The 27,702-nt window shown below is 40.2% G+C and overlaps 1 protein-coding gene across 3 annotated transcripts in view; it reads right to left on the bottom strand.

The window, feature by feature from the left end:
- The window catches only part of QRICH1 (glutamine rich 1), a 52,623-nt gene that overhangs the window by 21,685 nt on the left and 3,236 nt on the right, over window positions 1–27,702 (bottom strand). For all 3 annotated transcript variants that reach the window (XM_055342951.1, XM_055342952.1, XM_055342953.1), the window contains one exon: window positions 19,555–19,884. In XM_055342951.1, coding sequence (XP_055198926.1) covers window positions 19,555–19,863 — 309 coding nt within the window. In that variant the 5' untranslated portion in view covers window positions 19,864–19,884. The remainder of the gene's footprint in view (window positions 1–19,554; window positions 19,885–27,702) is intronic.

The following is a 27,702-nucleotide window of genomic DNA, read 5'->3' as shown; positions in this document are numbered from 1 at the left end:
CAAATAAGCACATGAAAAGCTGCTCAACATCATTAGTTGTCATGGGAATGTAAATCAGAACAACATTAAGATGCCACTTGAAAGCCAGTAAGACAGCTACAAAAAAAAGAAAAAAAAAAGATAGTAACAAGTGTTGACAGGAATGTGAAGAAATTAGAATCCTCATATCGCTGGTAGGAGTGTAGCTGCTTTGGAAGTCTAGCAGTTCATCAAAAGGTTAAACATACCATATGACAAACTTATGAAAAACAACCCACATGACCCACCAATTCCACTCTTAGGTACATACCCAAGAGGAATGAAAACTATGCCCACAAAAAATGTTTACAGTAGCATTATTCATAATAGTTAAAAAGTAGCAACAACCAAAATGTTCATCAACTGATAAATTGATAAATAAAATGTACCATTTCCATAGAACAGAGTATTATTTAGCAATAAAAATGACATTTTGATATATGCTACAACCCAGATGAAACTTGAAAAACGTTATGCTTGGGATCCCTGGGTGGCGCAGCAGTTTAGCGCCTGCCTTTGGCCCAGGGCGCGATCCTGGAGACCCGGGATCGAATCCCACATCGGGCTCCCGGTGCATGGAGCCTGCTTCTCCCTCTGCCTGTGTCTCTGCCCCTCTCTCTCTCTCTGTGACTATCATAAATAAATAAAAATTAAAAAAAAAATAAAACATGGAAGGTGATAACATCATCCCATTTAAAAAAAAAAAAAAAAGAAAAACGTTATGCTAAGGAAGTCAGTCACAAAGACTAAATATTTCATGTCCATTTATGTGAATGTCCAAAACAGGACTTCTAAAGAAATAAAAAGTAGACTTGTGGTTGTCTAAGAGCAGAGGACTAGGGAAAATGTAAAGTAACGGTTAATGGGCATAGTGTTTATTTTTTGGAGTAATGACAATGTTCTAAAACTGATGTAAGGTTGCACAACTCTGAGAGTAGATTAAATAACTGCTTAATTCTTGGGACGCCTAGGTGGCTCAGTTGGCTCGGGCATTGGACTCTTGATTTCAGCTCAGATCATGATCTCGGGGTCATGGGATCAAGTCCTTTGTCAGGCTCTGCACTCAGTGGGGAGTCTGCTTAAGATTCTCTCCCTCTGGGGATCCCTGGGTGGCTCAGCGGTTTAGCGCCTGCCTTTGGCCCAGGGCGTGATACTGGAGTCCCGAGATCAAGTCCTGTGTCAGGCTCCATGCATGGAGCCTGCTTCTCCCTTGGCCTGTGTCTCTGCCCCCCTCCCCCGTCATGAATAAATAAAATCTTAAAAAAAAAAAAAAGATTCTCTCCCTCTGCTCCACTCCCTGCTCACATACACTCTCTCTTGGTCTCTCTAAAATAAATATAAATCACCATCACCACCACCCCCAGGCGGGGGCACCTGGGTGGTACAGCTGGTTAAGCATCCAACTCTTTGATTTCAGCTCAGGTCATGATCACAGGATCATTAGATTGAGCCCCATGTTGGCTCTGCACTTAGTGTGGAGTCTACTTGTGATTCTCTCTCCCTCTGCCCCTCCCACTTGTGCTCTCTGGCTCTAAAATAAATAAATCTTTAAAAAACTAACCAAACAAAAAACCCACCTCACCGAATTGTATACCTTAAATGGGTTTATCATATGAAAATGAGATCTCGGGATCCCTGGGTGGCGCTGCGGTTTGGCGCCTGCCTTTGGCCCAGGGCGCGATCCTGGAGACCCAGGATCGAATCCCACATCGGGCTCCCGGTGCATGGAACCTGCTTCTCCCTCTGCCTGTGTCTTTGCCTCTCTCTCTCTCTCTCTCTCTGTGTGTGTGTGTGACTGTCATAAATAAATAAAAAAATAAAAATAAAAAAAAAAGAGAATGAGATCTCAAAAAAGCCATTACTAATTAAAAAGCAAGGAAGTTATAAAAAGAATATAACAGACCTTGGAGTTAGACTTGAAGTTGAATTGCTGCTGTACTTTTCTAGCTGTGAGTCCCCTAAGTTTTAGAGTCCTCAGGTATAATAAAAAGGGGGGAAACACCTAAGTCCTTACACAGTTACTGTGAACATAAGATTAGGTGCTTGAAAGATAGGTTTCCTTCATTATAAAGCAGTATTTCTTTACACCAGTGAATCTCAAAATATAGTTTCCAGGCCAACAGCATCATCACCCAGGCACACTTGTTAGAAATACTAATTCTCAAGTCCCACCTCAGAACTACTGAATCAGAAACTCTGGGGAACCGGCCCAATAATATTAAGTCTTCCAGGTGACTGATGCATGCTCAAGTTTAGAATCAGTGCTTTCAACAAGGACATAAAGGAAACTATGGAACCAGTTAATACAGAACATCAATTTCCAAGTTTTTTGGTCTCAGGACCTTCTCAAAAAATTATTGAGGATCCCCATTAGCTTTTATTTATATGGATACAGGTATTGATATTTACTGTATCAGAAATTAAAACTAAGATATCACACAAACCAATCACATTAACATAAACAGTTTACTCTTATGAAAGGGCATATCTAGCTTTATTGCACTTTGCTTTATTGTGCTCACCACACAATATGGTTTTGTTTTATTTTTATTATTTTTCAAAGATTTATTTATTCATTCATTCATTCATTCATTCATTCACGATAGACACAGAGAGAGATAGAGAGAGGCAGAGACACAGGAGGAGGGAGAAGCAGGCTCCATGCCGGGAGCCCGATGCGGGACCCAATCCCGGGACCCCAGGATCATGCCCTGGGGCGAAGGCAGGCGCTAAACCGCTGAGCCACCCAGGGATCCCCCTGTTTAGTTTTTTTAAATGAAGATTTGTGGCAACCCAGCACTGATCAAGTCTATTGGCGCCATTTTTCCAACAGCATCTGCTCGCTTTATGTCTCTGTGACACACTTCGGGAACTCTCACAACACTTCAAGCTTTTTCTTTGTCTTTTTTAAAAAGATTTTATTTATTCATGAGAGACAGAGAGAGACAGAGAGAGAGGCAGAGACACAGGCAGAGGGAGAAGCACACTCCATGCAGGGAGCCTGACGTGGGACTCGATCCCGGGTCTCCAGGATCAGGCCCTGGGCTGAAGGAGGAGCTAAACCTCTGAGCCATCTGGGCTGCCCTCTTCAAGCATTTTCATCATGTCTTTTATAGTAATCTGTCAATAAGATTTTGATGTTACTAAGTTATTTGTTGTAACTGTTTTGGGCCCAACAAACCTACCCATATAAGATAGCAAACTTAATCTGTAACTATGTGTTCTAACGGCTTTAACCAACTGGCTGTTTCCCCTTCCTTGGGCCTCCCTATTCCCTGAGACAAAATAACACTGAAATTAGTCCAATTAATAACAACAGATTCTAAGTGTTTAAGTGAAAGGAAGAGTCCTTTCCAAAGGCTAAAAATGATTAAACTTCGTGAAGAAGACATGTTAAAAGTCAAGGTAGGCTCAAAGCTAGGCCTACTGTACCAAACAGTCAAGTTGTGAATGAAAAGGAAAACTTTTTTTTTTTTTAATGATAGTCACACAGAGAGAGAGAGAGAGAGAGAGAGAGAGAGAGAGGCAGAGACACAGGCAGAGGGAGAAGCAGGCTCCATGCACCGGGAGCCCGACGTGGGATTCGATCCCGGGTCTCCAGGATTGCGCCCTGGGCCAAAGGCAGGTGCCAAACCGCTGCGCCACCCAGGGTTCCCAAAAGGAAAACTTCTTGAAGGAAATTAAGAATGTTACTCCAGTGAGCACATAAACGAGAACATCAAATAGCTTTATTGCTGATAAAGAAAAAGTTTAGGGCAGTCCGGGTGGCTCAGCGGTTTACTGCCGCCTTTGGCCCAGGGTGTGATCCTGGAGACCCAGGATCGAGTCCCATGTTGGGCTCCCTGCATGGAGCCTGCTTCTCCCTCTGCCTTGGTCTCTGCTTCTCTCTCTCTCTCTCTCACTCTCCCGCTGGGTGGCCTCTCATGAGTAAATAAATAAAATCTTAAAAAAAAAAAAGAAAAAGTTTAAATGATTTGGATGGAAGATCAAACCAGCCACAACATTCCCATAAAGCCAAAGCCTAATTCAGAGCAAGACTCCAACTCTCTTCAATTCTATAAAGGCTGAGAAAGATGAGGAACCTGCAGAAGAAAAGTTTAGAGCTAGCAGACGTTGGTTCCATGGTTTAAGAAGCTGACTCCGTAACATAAAAGGGCAAGGTGAAGCAGCAAGTGTTGATATAGAAGCTGCAGTAAGTTATCCAGAAGACCTAGCTAAGATAATTACAAAAGTGGTTATACTAACCAGTACATTTTCAGTGTAGATAAAACAGAGTATTTGAAGAAGTTGCCACCTAGGACTTTCGTAGCTAGAGAGGAGAAAGCAATGCCTGGTTACAAAGCCTCAAAGAAGAGGCTGACTCTGTGTTAGGGGCCAATATAGCTGGGGACATTATGGTGAAGGCAATGCTCATTTATTACTACAAGGGTCCCAGGGCCCTTAGGATTTATGCTAAATCTACTCTGCTTGTACTCTGTAAATGAAACAAGAATAGCTGGATGACAGCACATGTTTAATAGGGCTTACTGAATATTTTAATTTTGAGCCCACTGTTGAGACCGACTGCTCAGAAAAAAAAAGATTCTTTTCAAAATACTACTGCTCATGGACAATCCATGTGGTCACCTAAAAGGTCTAATAGACATGTACAAGAAAATTGTTTTCACATCTGTGAATACAATATCCATTCTGCAGCCCAACAATCAAAGAATATTTTTGAATTTAAAGTCTTATAATTTAAAAAATAAATTTTGTAAAGCTAATGATATTTTAGATAGAGAGTGATTCTTCTGAATATCTGGGCAAAGTAAACTGAAACCTTTGGAAAGGATTCACCATTCTAGATACCATTAAGAACACTCATGATTCATGGGAAGAGATAAAATATCAGCATTATCAGAGGTTTAAAAGAAATTGATTCTGACCCTCACAGATTACTTCCAAGTGTTCAACATTTCAGTTTAGAGAAAGTAGATGTGGTGGAAAGAGCAAGAGAACTAACTAGAATATGGAGCCTGAAGATATGACTGAATTGGTGCATTCTCACAATAAAACTTTAATGGATGAAGAATTGCTTCTTAAGGATGAGCAAAGGAAGTGGTTTTTTGAGACAGAATCTATACCTGGTGACAATGTTGTTAAGATTGTTGAAATGACAACAAAGGATTTAGAGTATCACAAAAACTTAGTTGATAAAGCAGCAGCAGGGCTCCAAAAGACTGAACATTATTTTTTTTTAATATATTTTTTTAAATTTATTTATGATAGTCACACACAGAGAGAGAGAGAGAGAGAGGCAGAGACACAGGCAGAGGGAGAAGCAGGCTCCACGCACCGGGAGCCCGACGTGGGACTCGATCCCGGGTCTCCAGGATTGCGCCCTGGGCCAAAGGCAGGTGCCAAACCGCTGAGCCACCCAGGGATCCCTGAACATAATTTTGAAAGAAGTTCTACTGTGGGTAAAATGCTATCAAACAGCATAGCATACTACAGAGAATGGGGCACCTGGGTGGCTCAGACTTTGTGTCCGACTCTTGATTTCACTTTAGGTCATGATCTCAGGGTTGTGAGATCAAGCCCCAGATAAGGCTCTGCACTCAGTGGGGAGTCTGCTTTAGATTCTCACCCTTTCCCTTGTCCCTTCTCCTGCTCTGTGCACGCTCTTAAATAAATAAATAAACAAATAAACAAATAAATAAATAAAATCTTTAAATAACTCTTCAAAAAAAAAAAAGAACCCAGTGCTACAGACTTAGATACACAGTACACCTTATAATTGTTATCACTTGCTTAAAAACAAAATTTTAAAAACCTGGTTATTGGGGCAGCTAAGTGGCTCAATTGGTTAACTGTCCAACTCTTGGTTTTGGTTCAGGTCAGGATCTCATTGGCAGTGAGACTGAGCACACATCAGGCTCCGTGTTCAGCAGAGAGTTGACCTGAAAATTCTCCCTCTGCCCTTCCCCCTCACTGTCACACATTCTCTCAAATAATCTTAAAAAATAAATAAAAAAATAAATAAATAAAATAAAAGTCTGGTTATTATCACTAAATCATAGTGATATGATATGATTCTATCTCAAAAGACCACTTCCTTTGCTCATCTTTAAGAAACAATTCATTGCTTCAATTGTCTCACATATCATAGTGATATGATTTAGTGATAATATGTTTCATAAGTTTACTATTATATTTTTCTTAAAGATTAATTATCGAGGTCCCTGGGTGGGAGTCAGTTAAGCACCTGCCTTCAACTCCGGTCATGGCCCCAGGGTCCTGGGATTGAACCCCACATCGGGCTCTCTGCTCAGTGGGAGCCTGTGTCTCTCTCTCTCCCTCTGCCTGCCCCTCCCCCTGCTTGTGCTCTGTCAAAATCTTAACAAAAAAAAGATTTATTCATGTATTTTTTTAAAGATTTTATTTATTTATTCATGAGAGACACAGAGAGGCACAGACACAGGCAGAAGAAGGCTCCATGCAGGGAGCCCGACATGGGACTTGAACCTGGGTCTCCAGGACCACACCCTGGGCTGAAGGCAGCTCTAAACTGCTGAGCCACCTGTGCTGCCCTATTCATGTATTTTTAGAAAGACAGCACCTGAGCAAGCACAGGGGGGTTGGGGGGCGGGGCAGAGGGAGGAGAGAGAACTCAAGCAGACTCCTTGCCAACTAAAAAGCTCCATGCTGACTGAAAAGATCCATTAGGGGCTTGCCATGACCCTGGGATCACGACGGGAGCAGAAACCAAGAGTTGGACACTTAGCTGACTGAGCCACCCATATGCCCCTACTGTATTGAAGTGATTTTTCTTAGAAACCATTTATCAACATTCAGACTTCCAAAAGAAACAGAAATAAGTGGTCGCAAATAAAATGGAATCAGAACTACAGGTTGGGTGGTGGTGGTGGTGGTGGTGGTGGTAATAGGACTACTCCTCGCTCCAGAATAAACAAGTACAAATAATTTGATGCCATTTTAGATCCAAAGTAGTTAGAATTTAAAATTACAGGAGTAAGAGTTAAAAACACTTTGTGACATTTCTTTACCAATGTCAACATACTGAATAAGAAATGAGCTATTATAGGGATCCCTGGGTGGCGCAGCGGTTTGGCGCCTGCCCTTGGCCCAGGGTGCGATCCTGGAGACCCGGGATCGAATCCCACGTCGGGCTTCCGGTGCATGGAGCCTGCTTCTCCCTCTGCCTGTGTCTCTGCCTCTCTCTCTCTCTGTGACTATCATAAATAAAAAAAAAAAAAAAAGAAATGAGCTATTATATATTCATAATCCTTATTCACAACTATCATTGGTTGATAAGAAATGTTATTTTTATTACCTCCCTTCCAATTTTTTATTTATATAAAAACATTAACTTTTTATCTGGTTAATCACTGCTACATAATTATAGTAAGAATTTGGAAACTCAGCAAAATAAAGATTTAATTCTACTCGAAAAGGAAGTAAAAGAAGTGAATTGAAAGAACTGTTCAACTTCAAGTATTTTTTCTCAGAATTCCTCATTGGAAAAAAAAAAAGGAAAAGACGTTCAGAAATTGGTACTGTAATCCATTAGCCCTATGTATCTGAACAGGTTTATCTGTGATTTTCAAGGTTATAATACTTAGGTCAATTGTCTCAAAAGAAAAAAAGCCAAACTGACAGACTGGTAACTCAACAAACTATATATATAAAATACATACATATACCTATATAAATATATAAAACATAAGCTTTTTGAAACTTAGGACTAGATTTAAGAGGATTCTCAAGAGGTAAAAAGAGGTAAAAGAAGGAAAAAGATCATCTCTAAGTCTAGTATATCCTAGAAAAGTTATATATCAAACAGGAGACAGGGATATTTCTGACGGAATGAATTTGGTTTTACTGCTTCAAAAACCAGTTTCTCACCTTCTATTAACTCCTCATAAATCACACTGTTTTAGTCCCCTTCACATTTTAATCATTCAGATTTCTCATTCAGTACCTCTCACCTTTTCCAAAGTTTTTAATTGCCATTTTTTCCCTGTTGATGAGAAATTAAAATAACCATATTTCTGGGCTCTTGACCACGTTATAGTACAGCACTACTTTCTTCTTAAGCATTCTGATTTTATATTTCAACCTGGAAAGACTGCTTTCTACCTTTTCTATACAGGTACCACACTGCAATTAGATCTCAATTCTGAGCTGGGTCAGATCCAGGGTCCTGGGAGCAGGGAGCCCACTTTTCTCTCTCTGCCCCTCCCCCAACTCAGGGCTTGCTCTCTCTCTCTCTCTCACACATTCTCTCTCAAATAAATAAATAAAATGTTAAAAAAGGAAAAAAATTATCTGGAAATAAAAAAATGTCAAAGAGATATCTACACTCCCATGTTCAAAGCATTATTTATAATAAGACATGAAAATGGTTGAAGTGTCTATCAATGGATGGGTGAAGAAATTATGAAATATATTTTTAAAATGTGATATTCAGTCATAAAAAGGAAGAAATTTTGAGATCTGTGGAACACAGATGGACACCGAAGGCTTTATGCTAAGTGAAGTACGTCAGAAAGACAAATACTAATGATCTCATATATATGTGGAATCTAAAAAACAGAACTCATATAAAAGGAGTTGATTTGTGATTACTAAAAGCAGTGGGTGCAGGGAGGTGGAAGAACTGGATGAATCTGGTCAAAAGGTACAAACTCTGAGTTATAAGATATACAAATGCTAGGGATATAATGTACAATAGCACAATAGGATGACTGTAGTGAATACAGCTGTATGGTTTAGAGAAAAGTTGTTAGGAATGTAAATCCCGGGACACCTGGGTGGCTCAGTGGTTGAGCATCTACCTTCAGCTTGGGTCATGATCCTGACCTGTGATCAAGTCCCACATCAGGCTCCCTGCAGGGAGCCTGCTTCTCCCTCTGCCTGTGTCTCTGCTTCTCTCTGTGTGTCTCTCATGAAAAAACTAAATAAAATCTTAAAAAAAAAGAAATATTATATTGGGACTAAGCGTGATTTTTAAAAATGAATTTCACTTTTCTTTTATCCGCTTTAAAAAAGGGAATACTAGAAAACTTTTAACATATGTGGCTCACATTCCATTACATGTTTTGAGTCTGTGAGGGACGGCTGAGGACAGTGCTCAGTATGGTGGAAGACCACACTAGTTGAGGAACCTATCTGCAACATTTAACAACTAGCCTAGCAAAACTTTAGGGACTTTGGTAGAATTTCACTCTTTAAGTAAGTGAAAATGGTAAAAGTCTTTATTCAAGTATTAAACATTTACCAAATTCTTATACAAATGAACTTAAAAATATGGTCAGGGAAGAAATTTAAATGTGAGTAAAAGGCTGGACATGAAGGGCCAGAAAAAGCAGCAATAAATGGTTCATCAATCCAAAGTGATGATCAAGATCCCAATCAGCCCACATGTGCCAGGGAGAGTAGCTGACTGCAGTCCCATTTTTGGCTGCAAACCCATGTTTGCAGAATACATCATAACATGAATGCTGCCTCTCCAAGGCAGAAGCCAGAATCAGTCTCTGAACCCCTCCTGCTGCTAGAATGAGGGCATGTGACCAAAGCTTCCCAAATTAGACACACAGTGCATGAAATTTGGACTCAGATGGGAGCAACATGAGGCAGCAGGAACCACAATCTCCATTTTCTGGTGAGAGTGGAGGAATGTGGCAGAAATGGAGCAGGATGGCATAGATCCCAACAAGACTTTAGGAGAGCAAGGACCTGTGCCCAAGGGTGCAGCAGCAAGTCCTTGCCAGAGCAAGCCAGCAATGTGACCGGAGTCCTGTTCCTGGCTACACAGTCTCTAAGACCCATTCTCTGGCCCTCCCACAAATTCCTTGAACTAACTGCTATTGTTAGTCATTTCACCTGAATAAACCAAGGAATTGAGGGGAAATGTTTGATATTTGCAAGTAAAAACCAATACCCAAATACAGAAAATATCACACCAAGCTGAAAACTTCAAAATAGTATTTACCCTGAGACTGGCTGACATTCAGGAGTATTAGAGATCTGAACTGCATCTGTTAACAGTTTACGTATTAAAAGAAAAAAAAAAAGATGGGAGCACCTGGGTAGCTCAGTTGGTTAAGCATCTGACTCTTGATCTCAGGGTCTTGGGTTCAAGCTTTGCCTTGGGTTCCACGCTAGGCGTGGAGCCTACTTACAAAAAGAAAAAAAAAAAAGGGATGCCTGCATGGTTCAGTGATTGAACGTCTGCCTTCAGCTCAGGGCGTGGCGTGATCCTGGGTTTACGGATTGAGTCCCACATCGGGCTCCCTATAAGAAGCCTGCTTCTCCCTCTGTCTATGTCTCTGCCTCTGTCTCTCTCATGAATAAATAAAATCTTAAAAAAAGAAAGAATAAAGTGGCAAATTACCAACCATGTGGGAATACTTGTTTATAAATCTTTGGATACTTTTCAAATATTTGAAAAGCAACTGGAGGGACGCCTGGGTGGCTCAGCAGTTGATCACCTGTTTTTGGCACAGGGCGTGATCCCAGGGTCCGGGATCGAGTCCCGCATCGGGCTCCTTGCGTGGGGCCTGCTTTTCTCTCTGCCTAGGTCTCCGCCCCTCTCTCTCTCTCTCTGATAGATAGATAGATTAGATAGATAGATAGATAGATAGATAGATAGATAGATAGATGATAAAATCTTAAAAAAAATAAAAAAGAAAAGCCATTGGAACCCTAGGTAGAAATGGCACTAATAATCATAAGAAAACAACAGCTGCTATTATTTATTTACTAAAGGATTACTATGTGCCAGGCAAAGTGTTTAAGACTCAATATTTTACATAATCCTTAAAGTAACTACAACATAAAGTCTTTAATTTTCATGACATAGATAAGGAAATGAACTCTGTGGTTTAATCACTTGCCTAATATGATATGTATAAAATTGCAGCGGCAGACCAAACTCCTGTTTGTCTCAGAGCCAAGTCTGGCTCTTGATTAACTCTTTCCTCACTCTCAGTAATTCCACACTATGATGGGGAATTAGGGACCATCCAGCATGGAGATCAGCAAGAAAAAGACAAAGTGGGACAAAAGTTGAAATGACAAATAAGGAAGAGTTGCACTTTGAGCCACTGAAGCCTTGACATCTTCACTTCGAACACCAAAAGAAGCAAGTGATGAGATCCCCTTCCCCAAAGTATACTTCACTTAGTGAGGTCAGATCGACCAACCAGCCTTGTGTGAAGCCTCAGTTCCCACCTTGTAGAAGGGCAGAGAAGAAACAAGTAATTTTGGGGGGCTAACTTTTATGAGTGAAACCTGATCCCTGTGATTCACCATGAGAAGGCATTCTCTCTAGTACATGTATTCAACTCTATGTGGCTACTTTAGGAAACATCCAACTCAAGAGGCCTCTTGAAAGGGAAGTTCCAAATGAATCCCCTTCACCTGGCTCAGGTTGATTTACCAGGAACAGAAAACTTGGGCCTTTCCTAGTATTGTACACACTGTCAAGGCATTTACATGGCAGCTCCTGTTTTTGCCTTCAGAAGGTGGCTCCTTGGGGATCCCTGGGTTCCCCGGGGTCGAGTCCCACACTGGGCTCCCTGCGTGGAGCCTGCTTCTCCCTCTGCCTGTGTCTCTGCCTCTGTGTGTGTCTCATGAATGAATAAAAATAAAAATAAAAATAAATAAAAATAAAATAAAAAAATAAAAATAAAAACAAAAATAAAAAGGTGGCTCCTTATCTTACCTAGCTGTACGATACTATGATATAATAAAAAATATGTATTTTGTTCTCTCTGGTTCCTGGCCAGAGCTCTAAAATCTTTGTGATTTCATGATAATAAAAGTGCTATATGCATCTTGTGTTCTAATGAGGCAACTCTTGGTGGGCTAATGGATGGAGGCTAGTCACCAGAAAGACCAAGTCATGTTTAGAAGTTTGGTACTTAGGGCACCTGGGTGGCTCAGTGGTTGAGCATCTGCCTTTGGCTCAGGTTCCTAGGGTCCTGGGATCGAGTCACGAATAAGGCTCCTTATAGGGAGCTTGTTTCTCTCTCTGCCTGGATCTCTGTCTCTGTCTCTCTCATAAATAAATAATATCTTAAAAAAAAAAAAAGAAGCTTGGTACTTTTAGCCTCACACTTCATTCTCTGTAGAAGAAAGAGAGGCTAGATAGAGACTGAGTTACTAAAGAATTATACCTATATGATGTAGCCTCCATAAAAATCCCAGAAGTAGGGGATCCCTGGGTGGCGCAGCGGTTTAGTGCCTGCCTTTGGCCCAGGGCATGATCCTGGAGACCCGGGATAGAATCCCACGTCGGGCTCCCTCTGCCTGTGTCTCTGCCTCTCTATCATTAAAAAAAAAAAAAATCCCAGAAGTATGGGGTTTAAGAAACTGCTGGATTGGTGAACACATTCACATGCCAGGAAGGTGGTGGACTCCAACTCCATAAGGACAGAGGCTCCTGGATGTCTCTATCTGGCTGTTCATTTGTATTTTCTGTATTATTTATTATACAATATTATCAGTAATTGTGTTTCCTTGAGTTCTGTGAGTTGTTCTAACAAATTATGAAAAACCTGAGGAGGGGTAGTGAGAATCCCAATTGACAGCTGGTCAACCAGAAATACAGGTGACATCCTGGGACTTATGATTGGTCTATGAGCTGGGGGGGCAATCTTGTAGGACTAATCTCTTAATTTGTGGGACCTGACACCAACTCCAAGTAGACAGTGTCAACTGAATTGTAGGACAGCAAGCTGATGTCAGAGAATTGGTCAATATGAAAAAAACCCACACATTTGGTGGCCTGAAGTGTGACTGTTTTAGCAGTAGAGAGTAAAGGAACACAGTTAAGACTTATTCAGATAGTTACTCTTGTGATTAACCTTTAACATATACCTTTGTCTCCCACAGACTCATTAAAATTGTTCTAAGGGGCAGCCCTGGTGGCCCAGCGGTTTAGCACCGCCTTCGGCCCAGGATGTGATCCTGGAGACCCGGGATTGAGTCCCATGTCGGGCTCCCTATGTGGAGCCTGTTTCTCCCTCTGTCTGTCTCTGCCCCTCTCTCTCTGTGTCTGTCACGAATAAATAAATAAAATCTTAAAAAAAAAAAAAACACCTGTTCTAAGGATGTAATTACTTTGTCAAATCCAGCAATGTATGTGCTGCTTCTAGGGTGGACAGATGAGGAAGTCAGGAGGTCAGGGAACAAAGGAAACTCTGTGGTGATAACAGATGGTTTTCAAAAAATAATCTAATTTTGCCACAATTTAAAAAAGAAAAAAAAAAAGGAATCTAGAAAACAGCCTAGGTTCCCAAGAGAGTATATTATTTTGAAATTTTAAATAAAAATATAGACACAATTTTTTATTCTTATCAAATGGGTTAGGCTGAGACACAATACAGCAGACCCTAAACAACTTTGGTTTGAACTGCATGGGTCCACTTAAACACAGGTTATTTTTCGATAAATGCAGTGTAATACTAAAAATGTACTTTCTCGGGATGCCTAGGTGGCTCAGTTGGTTAAGTGTCCAACTTAGGTCATGATCTCATGGGTCCTAACATTGAGCCCTGCCCCATATCGGGCTCTGTGGAGTCCGCTTGATTCTCTGCCTTTGCTCCCCCACCCTCACATGTGCATGCACTCTCTCAAATAAATAAAATCTTTAAAAAAAGAAAACATATTTTATGATTTTCTTCACATTTTCTTTTCTCTGCCTATAAAAATACAGAATATAATAGATTTATATACAAAATATGTGTTAATTGACTGCTAATGTCGTCAGGAAGGCTTCCAGTCAACAGTAGGCTATTTAAGTTCAGGGGGAGCCAAAAATTATACAGAGATTTTCAACTGTGCAAGGAGCTGAAAATCTCCCTAACTCCACATTGTTCAAGAGTCATGGGGCTTCAACTCATGACCCCAAGATCAAGACATGAGGTGAAATGAAGACTCGGATGCTTAACTAACTGAGCCACCCAGGCACCCCAGGCTTTTAAATATTTTTTAAATAAGCAGACTCCCATCTTAGAGCTTTCTGATTTGGAATGTTCTTTCCTCAGATAACCACTAAGGTTCATCTGCCAACACTCTGGTCTTAACTCAATGTTAAGAGCACACTGGAGCTTATCCTAGTCCCTCCAGCTGCTTTGTCTCACTCCTCTCTATTCATCACTATATAACAAGATTTTTCTTATCTTATGTACCATCAGTCTCCTTCCAGCTATAATGTATGCTTCACAAGGTCTGTATTATAATATATATTTCTGTCTTGTTCATTGCTATACCCAAGCCTAGAGTAAAGGGGTTTATACATAAAGAGGCATAAGGGGCAGGCCTGGGTGGCTCAGGGGTTGAGTGTTTGCCTTTGGCTCAGGGCATGATCCTGGGAGTCAATCAAATCCCACATTGGGCTCCCTGCATGAAGCCTGCTCTTCCCTCTGCCTATGTCTCTGCCTCTATCTTTCATGAATATACAAAATCTTAAAAAAAAAAAAAAATGCCTGGGATAAGGAAAAACGGTTAAGAATCCTTGCCTTATACCTGTAAGTTCAAAGCAAAATACTTCCCACTTTTCTTTTTATTTTTATGATTTTATTTGTTTATTAGAGAGAGAATGAGTGAATGAGAGAGAGCACAAAAGGGGAAAGAGGCATAGGGAGAAGAGTCTCTGCTAAGCAGGGAGCTGAACGTGGGGCTTGATCCTAGCACCTTGAGACCATGAACTGAGCTGAAGGCAATTAATAGACTGAGCCACCCAGGTGCCCCAGGACTTCTCTTTAAATACAATATTAGTTTTTCTTCAAGATTTTTTTCTTTTTTTTTAAATATTTTATTTATTTATTCATGAGAGACACACACACACAGAGAGAGAGAGAGAGAGGCAGAGACACAGGCAGAGGGAGAAGCAGGCCCCATGTAGGGAGCCCAACGTAGGATTCGATCCTGGGTCTCCAGGATCATGCCCTGGGCTGCAGGCAGTGCCAAACCACTGAGCCACCGGGGCTGCCCCATCTTCAAGATTTCTTTATGGGACGCCTGGGTGGCTCAGTGGGTGAGCACCTGCCTTTGGCTCAGGGCATGATCCCAGATTCCCAGGTTTGAGTACCACATTGGGCTCTTTGCGTGGAGCCTGCTTCTCCTTCTGCCTGTGTCTCTGCCCCACCCCCCTCTCTGTGTGTCTCTCATGAATAAATGAATAAAATCTAAAAAAAATAAAAATAAATAAAATTTTAAAAGTAGATATTTCTATAAATTAAAAAAAAAGATTTATTTATTTTGAGAGAGAGAACATACACATGCAAGCAGGAAGAGGGGCTGGGTGAGTAGGTGAGAAGTGGACTCCCCACTGAGCGAGAAGCCAGATGCAGGGCTCAATCCCACAAACCTGAGACCATGACCTGAGCCCCTGAGCAGAAACTAATAAGAGTCAGTCACTCAATTAACTAAGCCATCTAGGCACTCCCTCATGTTTACTTAAAAATTCAAGCCCAGGGATCCCTGGGTGGCGCAGCCGTTTGGCGCCTGCCTTTGGCCCAGGGCGCGATCCTGGAGACCCGGGATCGAATCCCGCGTCGGGCTCCCGGTGCATGGAGCCTGCTTCTCCCTCTGCCTGTGTCTCTGCCTCTCTCTCTCTATCATAAATAAATAAAAATTAAAAAAAAAAATTCAAGCCCAGCCTACTTAAAAACAAATACATAAATAAATAAAAACTGGAAATCTGTCTCCTTAGCACCCTATTCCCAAGCCCAATTACTGTTTTTTATTTATTTTCCAATTACTGTTTTAAACTTCACTCTTATTCAAGGACCACTAAATTATACATGTTAAAAATCAGCAATACTGGGGATTCCTGGGTGGCTTAGCAGTTCAGCGCCTGCCTTTGGCACAGGGTGTGATCCTGGAGTCCTGGGATCGAGTCCCACAACAGGCTCCCGGCATGGAGCCTGCTTCTCCTTTTGTGTCTCTACCCCCCCCCATGTTTATCATGAATAAATAAATAAAATCTTAAAAAAAAATCAGCAATACTAAATTAGTTTTGACACTTGACAATCTGTTAAACATCCTACCCTGTCAATATGCACAGACCTACCTCATTCTTCTGGCTACAGAGGAATGTATACTAAAATTGTATCATTATTTGCCATTTCCCTTATTGACTTGTTTCTAGTTACTTCTATAATCAGTGCAGCAGTGAATATCCCTGTATACAAATATATCTGCGAACACAAATGCAAGGCCAAAGGTATGCACATTTACACATCTCACAAGTATTGCCAAAATCACTTTAAAGAAGTTACACTAATTTATCCTCTCCATACCCTTGCTGTCCTGGGTGAAATCTTTATAAATGTTATCCTATCTAATAAATGAAATATATTTAACTTTTAAATTTATAGTTCCAGGGCAGCCCCAGTGGCACAGCAGTTTAGAGACGCCTGCAGCCCAGGGTGTGATCCTGGAGACCCAGGATCGAGTCCCACGTCAGGCTCCCTGCATGGGGCCTGCTTCTCCCTCTGCCTGTGTCTCTGCCTCTCTCTCTCTCTCTCAGTGTGTCTCTCATGAGTAAATAAATAAAATCCTTAAAGAATAAATAAATAAAAATAATAAAATTTATACTTCCATAATCACCAGTAGTATGAAACATCTTCTGATAAGGTTATTAGCGCCACCCCTCTGTTCATTTTGTTACTATCATTTTTTTCTACTTTCTAAGACTTCTTGGCATATTAGAAACACTATTTAGAAGCACAGACTCCAGTTATAACAGCTTGGGTACAAACAGCAGATACTGATACAAGGCTTCACCTCTCGGGCAGCCCAGGTGGCTCAGCAGTTTAGCGCCACCTTCAGTCCAGGGCATGATCCTGGAGACCAGGGATCGAGTCCCACATCGGGCTCCCTGCATGGAGGCTGCTTCTCCCTCTGCCTGTGTCTCTGCCTCTCTCTCTGTCTCTGTGTCTCATGAGTAATTAAAATCTTAAAAAAAAAAAAAGACAACCTCTCTATGCTTCATGTGCTATCTTTTTTTTTTATGTGCTATCTTTAATTTTAAAAATTATGCTTTTAAACAGTATAGGTAGACCTATAAAAGAGATCAAGAAATCAACATGTGTGTATAATTTGGGAGTTTTTTTAAGTGGGCATGGAGCTGGGCTTTCAAGCTGGGCTTGAACTCACAACCCTGAGATCAAGACGTGAGCTGAGATCAAGAGTTGGATACTTGACCAACTAAACCACTCAGGTGCCCCTGTAAAATAATTTTGTAACTACAAGGCAATATTTGATTCTAATGTTACTCAGAAAAAAAAAATACGTTCTTCAAAGTCTTATATAAAGTTGTATCTTCAGGAAATCCGGGTGGTTCAGTGGTTGAGCATCTGCCCTTTAGCTCAGCTCGTGATCTGGAGGTCCTGGAACAGAGTCCCGAATTAGGCTCCCTACAGGGAGCCTGCTTCTCCCTCTGCCTATGTCTGATTCTCTCTGCATCTCTCATAAATAAACAAACAAACAAAAAAAGTTGTATCTTCAGTCACATTTTTATTAATTATGTCTGGCTTATGATTTTGGTAGCTTTAGATTAACAATGTCAATTTTCATGTAACATCAGTATCAATATTTAAGTTAAATCTACAAAGCTAACTTTTAGAAAAATTAAATCCCATCTGGCTTAAGCCAGTTATTAATGAAAATATATTTGCCTTATGAGTTTGTTTTTTTTTGTTTTAAGTGAGAGAGAGGGAGCACAAGTGGTGGGAGCAGCAGAGGGAGAGAAAGAGAATCTTTTTTTTTTTTTTTTAAATTTTTTTTTTTTTTTTTAAATTTATTTATGATAGTCACACAGAGAGAGAGAGGCAGAGACACAGGCAGAGGGAGAAGCAGGCTCCATGCACCGGGAGCCCGATGTGGGATTCGATCCCGGGTCTCCAGGATCGCGCCCCGGGCCAAAGACAGGCGCCAAACCGCTGCGCCACCCAGGGATCCCCGAGAAAGAGAATCTTAAGCAGGCTCTATGCTCAGTACTCCTATTTCATGGATTTATTATTATGTTCACATTTCTTCTTTTATTTATAGAGCTTTTGGGGAAAGAATATGATGTTAATAAGTGACCTCAACCAGCCATCCTAAACATAAAGTCTCAACACTTTAGACTCAAATCCCAAACCACTTGGTTCCCTAGTTTGTTTTTGTTTTTTTAGAGATTTATTTATTCATGAGACACACGGAAAGAGAGAGGCAGGGACACTGGCAGAGGGAGAAGCAGGCTCCATCAAGGGAGCCTGATAGGAGACTCCATCTCGGTACCACGGGATCACACCCTGAGCTGAAGGCAGACGCTCAACTGCTGAGCCACCCAGGCGCCCCTTTCCCTATTTTTTTAAAGTGAGCTCTATACCCAACATGGGGTCTGAACTCACGACCAAGATCAAGAGTCACATGGTCTAAGGATTTATCCAGTCAGATGCCCTGATCCTAAGCCATTTTAATCTTATAAAAAAAGGAAGTCCAAGCTGTATAACAGCAGAATAATTTCTCAAACCAAAAAGTCAGCTTTCTCTTATCTACCTTTCCTGTACCCCTCCTTCCTTACAACGAATGGAAATAACAAAGACTGTGTTCCTCCAAGTGCCAGATGTTTTCTTATCTATTATCTGGCTCAGTCTCACTAAATAGTTACTATCCCTATTCAACAGATGAAAAATCTAGAGCTAAAAAGATTGAAATCATGTCAACAAATAGGAGGTTAAGCCAGATTTAAACCCAGGAATGCAACTCCAGAGGCCATGTCCTTCCAATATAACTACCTGCATTCCTAAGGAGCAAAGAGGCCACAGTCTTTCTATATCACCTGACATACCTCTCCATAGTTCTTGCCCCTCTGTCAGGTTCTACCCTTTCCAATTCTCTTGGTGGAGAAAGCATTGAGGGCAAGGAGCAAGAAAGCAGTATTTGTAAATGGAGCATACTGTTAGTTTCACATGAGGCACTTTTACCTTCCCAGTCAATGTATTAGTTTCTCCTCTTTGTGAAAGCTCATTATCAATTAGCATTATTTCCTGAGGATTACAAATAGTAAATGCAAACCTAGAAATCTACAAGTGACCTAAATCATGGAACCATACAACTAAATGAAGATCACTAAAATGTATCATATATATTTTAAAATAAGTTCCAAAGTAATGAGCTAAGATGAGCCCCTCCTTTGCTCTTGATCTGTTCAGGGTGATATAGATAAAAGGGGACCTTCACAGTTGTGTCACATCCAAATCCAGTCCCAGAAGACCTCTAATTCCTGTACTGTTTAATTCTCCAAATCAAATGGCAAGTATCTGTAGTCTTTTTATTTTCTGGTGGTTGCAAACATTTTTAGTCTGTAGTATGAAAGCCTTTGTGTTAAATAAAATGTTTTTAAAAAACAGAATACTCCCCTTAGTGAAAATAACCTTGGACATTTGTATATAAGATGTGATGTTCCTACTAACCAAAACCCTGATGGCAAATAAAACCTATTAAACAGGATGCGCCTCAACATTTCCTTTTTACCTGAACCTGCTGTGGCTGTTGAACCTGAATCTGCTGTTCTTGTTGGGTTTGTGGCTGAACACTGGTGGTGACTGGACAGGCAAGTTCAAGCAAAGAACCAGCCACTTCGGTGCTATCTGTGTATATGCAGTTCCCACCCTGTTGGTACACCATGGTAGTGGTAGCTGTCTGCTGGAACTCCTGAAGGGCTTCTGGCCCCTTTGAGGCTAGTGAGTCCAGAAATTCCTTCATCCTGTGTTGCGGGACAGACCGAGCCTTCACTCGGATGTACTCTTCAAAGGAAATGGTGTTCTCCAGAGAATTATTCATATTGCAGAGTCCTTAGGGTTCCTAGAAATAAAATAAATGACCAGAAGTCAAAATTATGCTATTGTTTTCATATTTTGAAATGCAAAAAGCAATCATTCTTGCATCAGAGTGGTATATTCAGGAGAACTGTGTACATCTAGAATCCAAAATAAAGTTACTTACTATACTTTTTTTTTTTTTTTTAGTTAACAGTGTCTTAAAATGTTTCTATTAACATTTCTTAAATCAAACTATCACACTGAAAACAAAAAACAAAGGCATGCGTCACAGTACTGGATTAAACAGACTGAAAACACACTCTCCACCCAGCACTAGGCCAATGCCATCTTCTTGGAGCCAAGCACTGGACAATACAAGTCACATGCAAAACTACTTTGTGACCATCACAGAGAGGACTACCAAGGAAGCTAGGAGCAAGGATTCTTCTGGCGTATTCAGTTTCTGCTGCCAACTATGTCCTAGAGTGAAGAACATATATGCCATCTAGCTGTATAGCAAGACCCTTGAAAAAGAAAATATATATTATACTTCATCTCCCAACAGAAACACCAATAATCCATTTACCATATACTGCTCACATTCATTTGTAGCACAGCTTCCTGATCAAAGCATGGATTTTAGAGCTAGCCCGCCTGGATTCAAATCCCAGTTTGATCTCTCCTTAGCTCTGAAACCCTGGACAAGTTAGTTAACCTTAGTTTTCTTGTGTATAAAATGGGGACAAAATAGTATTTATCAAGCATAATTGACATAAAGTTAAACATATGTAAAGTACTTTAAAAAATACCTGACAAAGATAGCACTATGTAACTACTAATATTAAAATTAGTTGGAGGAAGCTGAGTAGTGCTTTAAATAACTAGGTCACTATTAAATTCAAAATAAATTGTGCAAATTTTTCATTAGAGTATTTCCCCTAAGAATGAATCTGCAGGGGTAGATAGTAATTCTCAATTACCTGAGAGACAACTGTGCAATCTACCTATAGACTGCTGAATGTCCAGCCACTGCTGCTTTCATACTATTCCCTCCTCTCTGGATCAGAACCATCTCCAGAACAAAAGCAGCAGCAGGATATGAGAATCACACAAACCAAGGGAACCTTTTTGCCAAAAAGGACTCTGTCAACCATAAATGGAAAAGTGATTTCCTTGAGCCATCAAGGAAAGGCTAGAAGGGCATCAAGACTAGAAATGCCAGTCACTCTTTCACTGCCCAGATGTTTTACCTTATGTTCAGATAAAAGAGATATGACTAATCATCTCCGCTCTTCCACCTGACTTTAAAATCCTGGCAGACAAGACTGTGTCCCGATTATCTCTGAATGGCTGACACATGTGGTAGGCACATACATGTATGTGTATCTATGCTGCATTTCTAATTGAATGTAAATAAGGATTATGCCTCAGGGACACCTGGGTGGCTCAGCAGTTGAGTGTCTGCCTTCAGCCCAGGGCGTGATCCCAGAATCCCAGGATCGAGTCCGGCATCCGCTCCCTGCATAGAGCCTGCTTCTCCCTCTGCCTGTATCTCTGCCTTTCTCTCTCTTTCTCTCATGAATAAATAAAATCTTAAAAAAAAAAAAAAAAGGATTATGGCTCTTTGTCCCTGTAACATCTATAAATTATAACCATAGCAGTTACGCTTTTTCTTGCTAAGTGGTTAGTATATATCTTGGGAAAAGAACCTATATATCCAGGACAAGTGTTGAGACCAAAGAAACATATGATCCTTATTGCTATTAAGTTACTAACACTGGTAACATTTCTGTGGGTCACTGTAAATATAGTATGCAAATTATACTTGGGTACTTTCAAACAGAATAGACTCAACAGTAAATCTCTTACAATGATGCATATAGTATATTGTAAATATATTTCTTCATGAAGAACAACACATACACCTTATCCTATCTAAAATCAAATCCTAGGCCACTACTCTCAAGAGAGCCTCTACTTCTCAGGAAACCCCAAGCACAATAAAGTACAGAGAACAGCAAGTGCAGGTCAGGTGACTGCAAGGTTAAAGCCTTTGCTGACAACCTCTAATCTGAAATTTAACTCGTTCGTCCCTTTCTCACTTCTCTTCTGACCATCTCCCTTACTCAGTTCTCCCTTCTCTCTGCTGCAAGGGCTTTCCAGATATCTTCTCTCAGAGCTGAATATTAGGAGGTCTGCTATAAGACTCTGAAATTAAGCTCTCAATGATGTCCATGGCACAAATGAGAAAGACCACAACCAATGCCAAACACCTTATCCTTTTGTTACCTATTCAGAGAAGGACATTCCAGTGTAGGTGACCCACAGTCACTCACCACACTGACATGAATGTGTCAAATCTCCCCTCTGATAAGAGCATCATGACTGGAATTTCCTTCTGAAGAAGGGAGCTCTCATAAAACAGATCCAACAACATTACAAAATTCACAACATGTGACTCTAAATACTTAATCACACCTACCCTTCTACTCAAAAAGGAACAAAGGAGAGATATATGAACAGCAATTAACTGGTTCTCTACCATGCTGCTACATATTTCCGTTTTCCACCTCCATTACAAAAGAACAACAGTGGTCAACTAAAATTTACATTTCCCCAGATTTATTTTCTTCAACAATTAGTTGTATTCTCACAAAATTCCGAGAGACTGCTTGAAGTCTGAGACTGTCTGTACTGGAATCATAGCTACTGTGTCACAGCAATTTTTTAAAAAGTATAGAGAACGATGCAGCAAAACCTTTTTTTGTCTCAAATGTGGGAGAAAATAAGTACAAACACACACAAATACAAAAAAAAATTGCAAATTAAGCTTATAGAATCGGAAAACCTTCAAACAAACATTGTTTTGTAAAAGCAAGCCCTGAATCTTCCTATGACTTATTTCCCTTCATTCTTTCAAGTTTTGGTAATCAGGAGGCTTAAACCTCATCTGAAGCCTGATATTAAATATAAAGGAAAAAAGCACCAACTTCTCCTCCTAGCAACAAATTTTCTTCAGTATTCAGAGTAGAATTATACCAGGTTTTCTGGGTTTCTTTGTTTTCTTTGGGGGGGGGGCAGTAAAAGTAACATCCATTTTCTAAGAAGAAATATTCAAATAGTACAGAAACATTAAAAACAACGCCACCACAAAAAGCAGGTAAGTATGCTTTCTTGATCTACCAATTTTAAATACTGACCTGTCCTTCAGGAAAGGTAAGTTTAGGTCATTTAAACATCCTCCTCCTCTCACCAACCCCTGCCAATCACATTGTTATTTTTGCCATGACCACTTTCATAGCTTTATTTTTTTAAATTTTTTAAAGATTTTATTTATTTATTCATGAGAGACACACAGAGAAAGAGAGGCAGAGACACAGGTAGAGGGAGAAGCAGGCTCCATGCAGGGAGCCTGACGTGGGACTCCATCCCAGGTCTCCAGGATCAGGCCCTGGGCTGAAGGCAGCGCTAAACCCCAGAGCCACCCGGGCTGCCCACTTTCATAGCTTTAAATCTCTATTTGTAAAAAAAAAAAAAAAAAAAAAAAAATCTCTATTTGTAGACTTATTAATGTTCAAATATCTCTAGACTTCCCACTACATAAGGGAAGGAAATTAAATTCCCGTGTCCTCCATTTTTGATAAGCATTTAGCAAAGGGAGTAGAGTTTCTTCTTCTTTTTTTAAAAAGGTTTTATTTATTTGAAAGAGCACGTGCAACACGCAGAGGGAGAGGGAGAAGCAGGCTCCCGGATAAGCAGGGAGCCGGATATGGGGCTTGATCCCAGGACCCTGGGGACCACAACCTGAGGCAAAGGCAGATGCTTAACTGGCTGAGCCACCCAGACACCCCAGGAGTATAGCTTCTAATTAATCAATCATTTAGTTTTAGAAAAAAGCATTTCATACCAAATTAAACTCGGGATATAAGCAAATCCTATCTGTATTTCTAGAATAGTATCTTAAAATAAATCACTATAAGAAACTCTAGTCCAAATATAAACTTATTCCAAAAAGACAAATAAGATGCATGGATATTCAGCTCTCAAAAAGAATGGAATAAGGGGCACCTGGGTGGCTCAGTCACTTAAGTGTCTGACTCTTGATCTCAGCTCAGGCCAGGAACTCAGGGTCATGAGTGGGAGCCTTGCGTTGGGCCCCACACTGGGTGTGGATTCTATGCGAAGAAGAATTTAATTTAAAAAAAGAAAGAATGGGATCCCTGGGTGGCGCAGCGGTTTAGTGCCTGCCTTTGGCCCAGGGTGTGATCCTGGAGACCCGGGATCGAGTCCCACGTCGGGCTCCCGGTGCATGGAGCCTGCTTCTCCCTCTGCCTGTGTCTCTGCCCCCCCCCCTCTCTCTGTGTGTGACTATCATAAATAAATAAAAGAAATTAAGAAAAAAAAATAAAATAAAAAATAAAAAAAGAAAGAATGAAATAGAAGTTTAGAAATATATCTGCTATAAGGTCTCAAAGTTCATTCTTTTAAGATTTCATTAAAAAAAAAAAAACCACCAACAGCTTGAACTAGGAAAAATTCTATAAAACTCAGTAAATGTTGCTAAAGGCTCATAAATAGGTACTCATTCTTCTGTATCCTTGTGAAAATACCTGAAATATTATACGATAAAACCACCTTTTGTATTTTAAACAGTTTAGACTACAAAGTATAAAAACCCTCTGCGGTGCTCCAAACTTAGAGCCAGTGGAGCTTCAAGCAGAAGCCACTGCTTCCCAATTCTCATTGCTTTTTACTTTCACTAAGCCTCTAGGAGGTTCTTCACTGACTCTGTACAAGTCCACAGAATCATTTGAGAACCAATGAATCAGAGGAAGCCAAACATATTAACCAATAATGGATTAATGGAGAACTTACAAAAAAAAAATCTTTTTTTTTTTTTTTTTTTTTTAGATTTTAAGTAATCTCTACACCCAATGTGAGGCTCAAACTCAACAACTCAGAGATCAAGAGTTGCATGCCCTACTGACTGAGCCAGCCAGGCGCCCCCTAGAGAACTTAAACGTTTAACTGAAAAGGCCAATTTTAAAGAACATTCCAATCTGCCCATTTATACAGACTAAAAAACACATGGCTTCATTTCTTGTCCTTTTAACCTGCTCACTTGGCAGTATCCAACAGACTGACACATCCCAATAATGAAAGTACACTAAGTCAGCATTTGACCTGACACAAAAGTGGTGCTTAGAAGGGGGTGGAGGGTAGAGGGAAAGCTTCAGAAATATATTTCAATATTTTAGACTAGTCAGTGAGAAAAAAAAAAAACACTGAGAAAAATTAAATTCTCAATAGTGGTGATGACAGTTTCTTCTTTTGTTTTTATGCTCAGAAAAAGCCTTCCCTACCATAAGGTCAGGTCATTAATCACTTATAATTTTTAAATTTACAATATGATTTTCTAATATAATGCTTTGATCAATTTAAAATTTATTTTGCATAACGTGAGGTAAAAGTCTAATTTTGTTTTTTCCAAAAGCAAACAACTTGTCCCTGTATTGTTTATTGAATTATTTAAATTCTTTTGCCCAGATGTGAAATGCCACGGTTATCATATACCAAATTCATATGAAGAAAGTCTGCCCCTAAGCATTTACTGTGTCATTCTACAGATTTTTCTATAATACAGTAGCTTAAAAAAAAAAAAAGTATCTGGAAGATTTCTTGTCCCCTCAACACAAAGTTTATTTAAATTACGTATAAGAAGGGAAGCAATACAATTTTATGTATACATCCCAGTATTGTTTATACACCTAATGGGAAAAGAGACACAAAATAACTCTAGTTATGCCTTGGCAGTAGAATCACAGAGAACTCAAATTTCTTCTTGTTTAATTTGTATTCTCCACAATTTGTATTAAATCAAAAAGATAATTAAACATTAATCATTTTTACACAGTGATTATACAATAAAAATAACAGAAACAAACAGTTATGGCTGATCATAACATGATTTTTCCCTCAAAATCTGAAACTCCATGGGACACCTCGGTGGCTCAGCAGTTGAGCATCTGCCTCTGGCTCAGGGCATGATCCTAGGATCCGAAATGAGTCCCCCACATCGGGCTCCCTTCCATGGAGTCTGCTTCTCCCTCTGCCTGTGTCTCTGCCTCCCTCTCTCTGTCTTTTATGAATAATTTTTTTTAAAGATTTTATTTATTCATGAGAGAGAGAGAAGCAGAGACACAGGCAGAGGGAGAAGCAGGCTCCCTGCAGGGAGCCTGATGTGGGACTCAATCCCAGGACTCCAGGATCACGCACCAGGGCCGGCCAAAGGCAGGTGCTAAACTGCTGAGCCACCCAGGGATGCCCAATAAACAAATCTTTAAAAAATAAAATTATGAAGCACCACAGCTTGCATAATAATGAAGACTGTTAACTTCTTCAAAATACTGCTCACAAGAAACAGAAGGGTGAGCACTGGTAATGAAGAAATGGATAAACTCTCTACAACCCCCCAAAGAAGCAAGATTCTTAACTTGCTTCAAGTCAAAGATTTGGTGAGGAACAGTAAATAAACTGATTAAAATACTTCAGAAAATACTTCATGTTTTCTACATCAGAAAAACATGAAGTTGGAGGGACAGTAGAGTACTCCCAATTTCTGGGAGTCAAAAAGGAAAGAGAGGAAAAACGCTTTGGGGCTTTTGGGGGTAGGGATGTCTGTAAACAAGCATTTGCTTCTGAATACTTTTAAGCATAGTTGCTTTGCAAAACAATAAACATACCTACCCCACACCAACAGACCTGGAAATTTTCACTTGTATTCATTCACCCACTAATCACTAGTATTTCCCCTGTACCTTCTACTGGAGCTTAGCAGAGTGTCTGACTAGATTTAGGCCCTGAGTGTATGACAGTTATCATTACTTTTATTACTTAAAAAAAATTTTAATGATTTTATTTATTTAACAGAGAGAGAAAGAGATGGCACGAACATGCACACAAGCAGGGGGAGCAGGAGTGGGAATGGGAGAGGGAGATGCAGACTCCCCACTGAGCAGGAAGCCCAAAGTGGGGCTCAAGTTCTGGGATCCTAACCTGAGCCGAAGGCAGACACTGAACAAACTGAGCCACCCAGATGCCCTTACTTTTATCATGTTATCATTAGAACACAAGCAGGTATGATGGAAAAAGTTATTCCAAAGCAACAATCTATTACATTTTCATAGGTCTCTTTGTCAATTTCTTTCTTTTTTCTATTGAGGTACTAAGACAAGACTTAAGTACTCACCAGAATCATCTTATCTTGGGTGTCCCCAAATTTTTGATATTCCCACTCCCAATGCAGCTCCACAAATTGGGTCTTGAATATGAGGATGAACTAAGAGAAGAAAACTCTGAGCTGCCTCAGAGCCCTGCCTCTTCCTGTTTACCCAGTCATGTTCTTGGGCCCTTCTCATGGTTCACATCTACTCTACCAATGGCTGCTCATAGCTTTGTAAGTCTGGTTTGAAGAATACATTCCATTAAAAAATAAATCAATTTCTACTTTAAGGAGTTACAGTTACATCTGTCCTAATTAACATAGTCATTTCAAAAAAAAAAAAACAAATTGGGATACATGTCTATTCTTAAAGATACTAAGCCAATACAGGGTTTGTGACCGGTATTACCCCATCAGACCATTCATCTGCCCCATGCCTTTACCAGAGGAGTTCCTGATTTAGGGGCATTTTTGCCATGGTTTCTGTTTTAGGGCAACACGCTTTCAATCAGGAACTTAAATTCACATTCCTGCCAAAGACTGATGAACTATAAATTGGCACAACCATTTGCATTAACCAGTAAAGCTGATATTATTCATTCCTTATAACCCAACAATTCTATCCCTAGGTGTGTACAC

This window comes from Nyctereutes procyonoides, unplaced genomic scaffold (assembly GCF_905146905.1).
Source record: "Nyctereutes procyonoides isolate TBG_1078 unplaced genomic scaffold, NYPRO_anot_genome, whole genome shotgun sequence".
NCBI classification, from domain to species: domain Eukaryota; kingdom Metazoa; phylum Chordata; class Mammalia; order Carnivora; family Canidae; genus Nyctereutes; species Nyctereutes procyonoides.
This window is presented reverse-complemented; position numbering and strand designations above follow the sequence as displayed.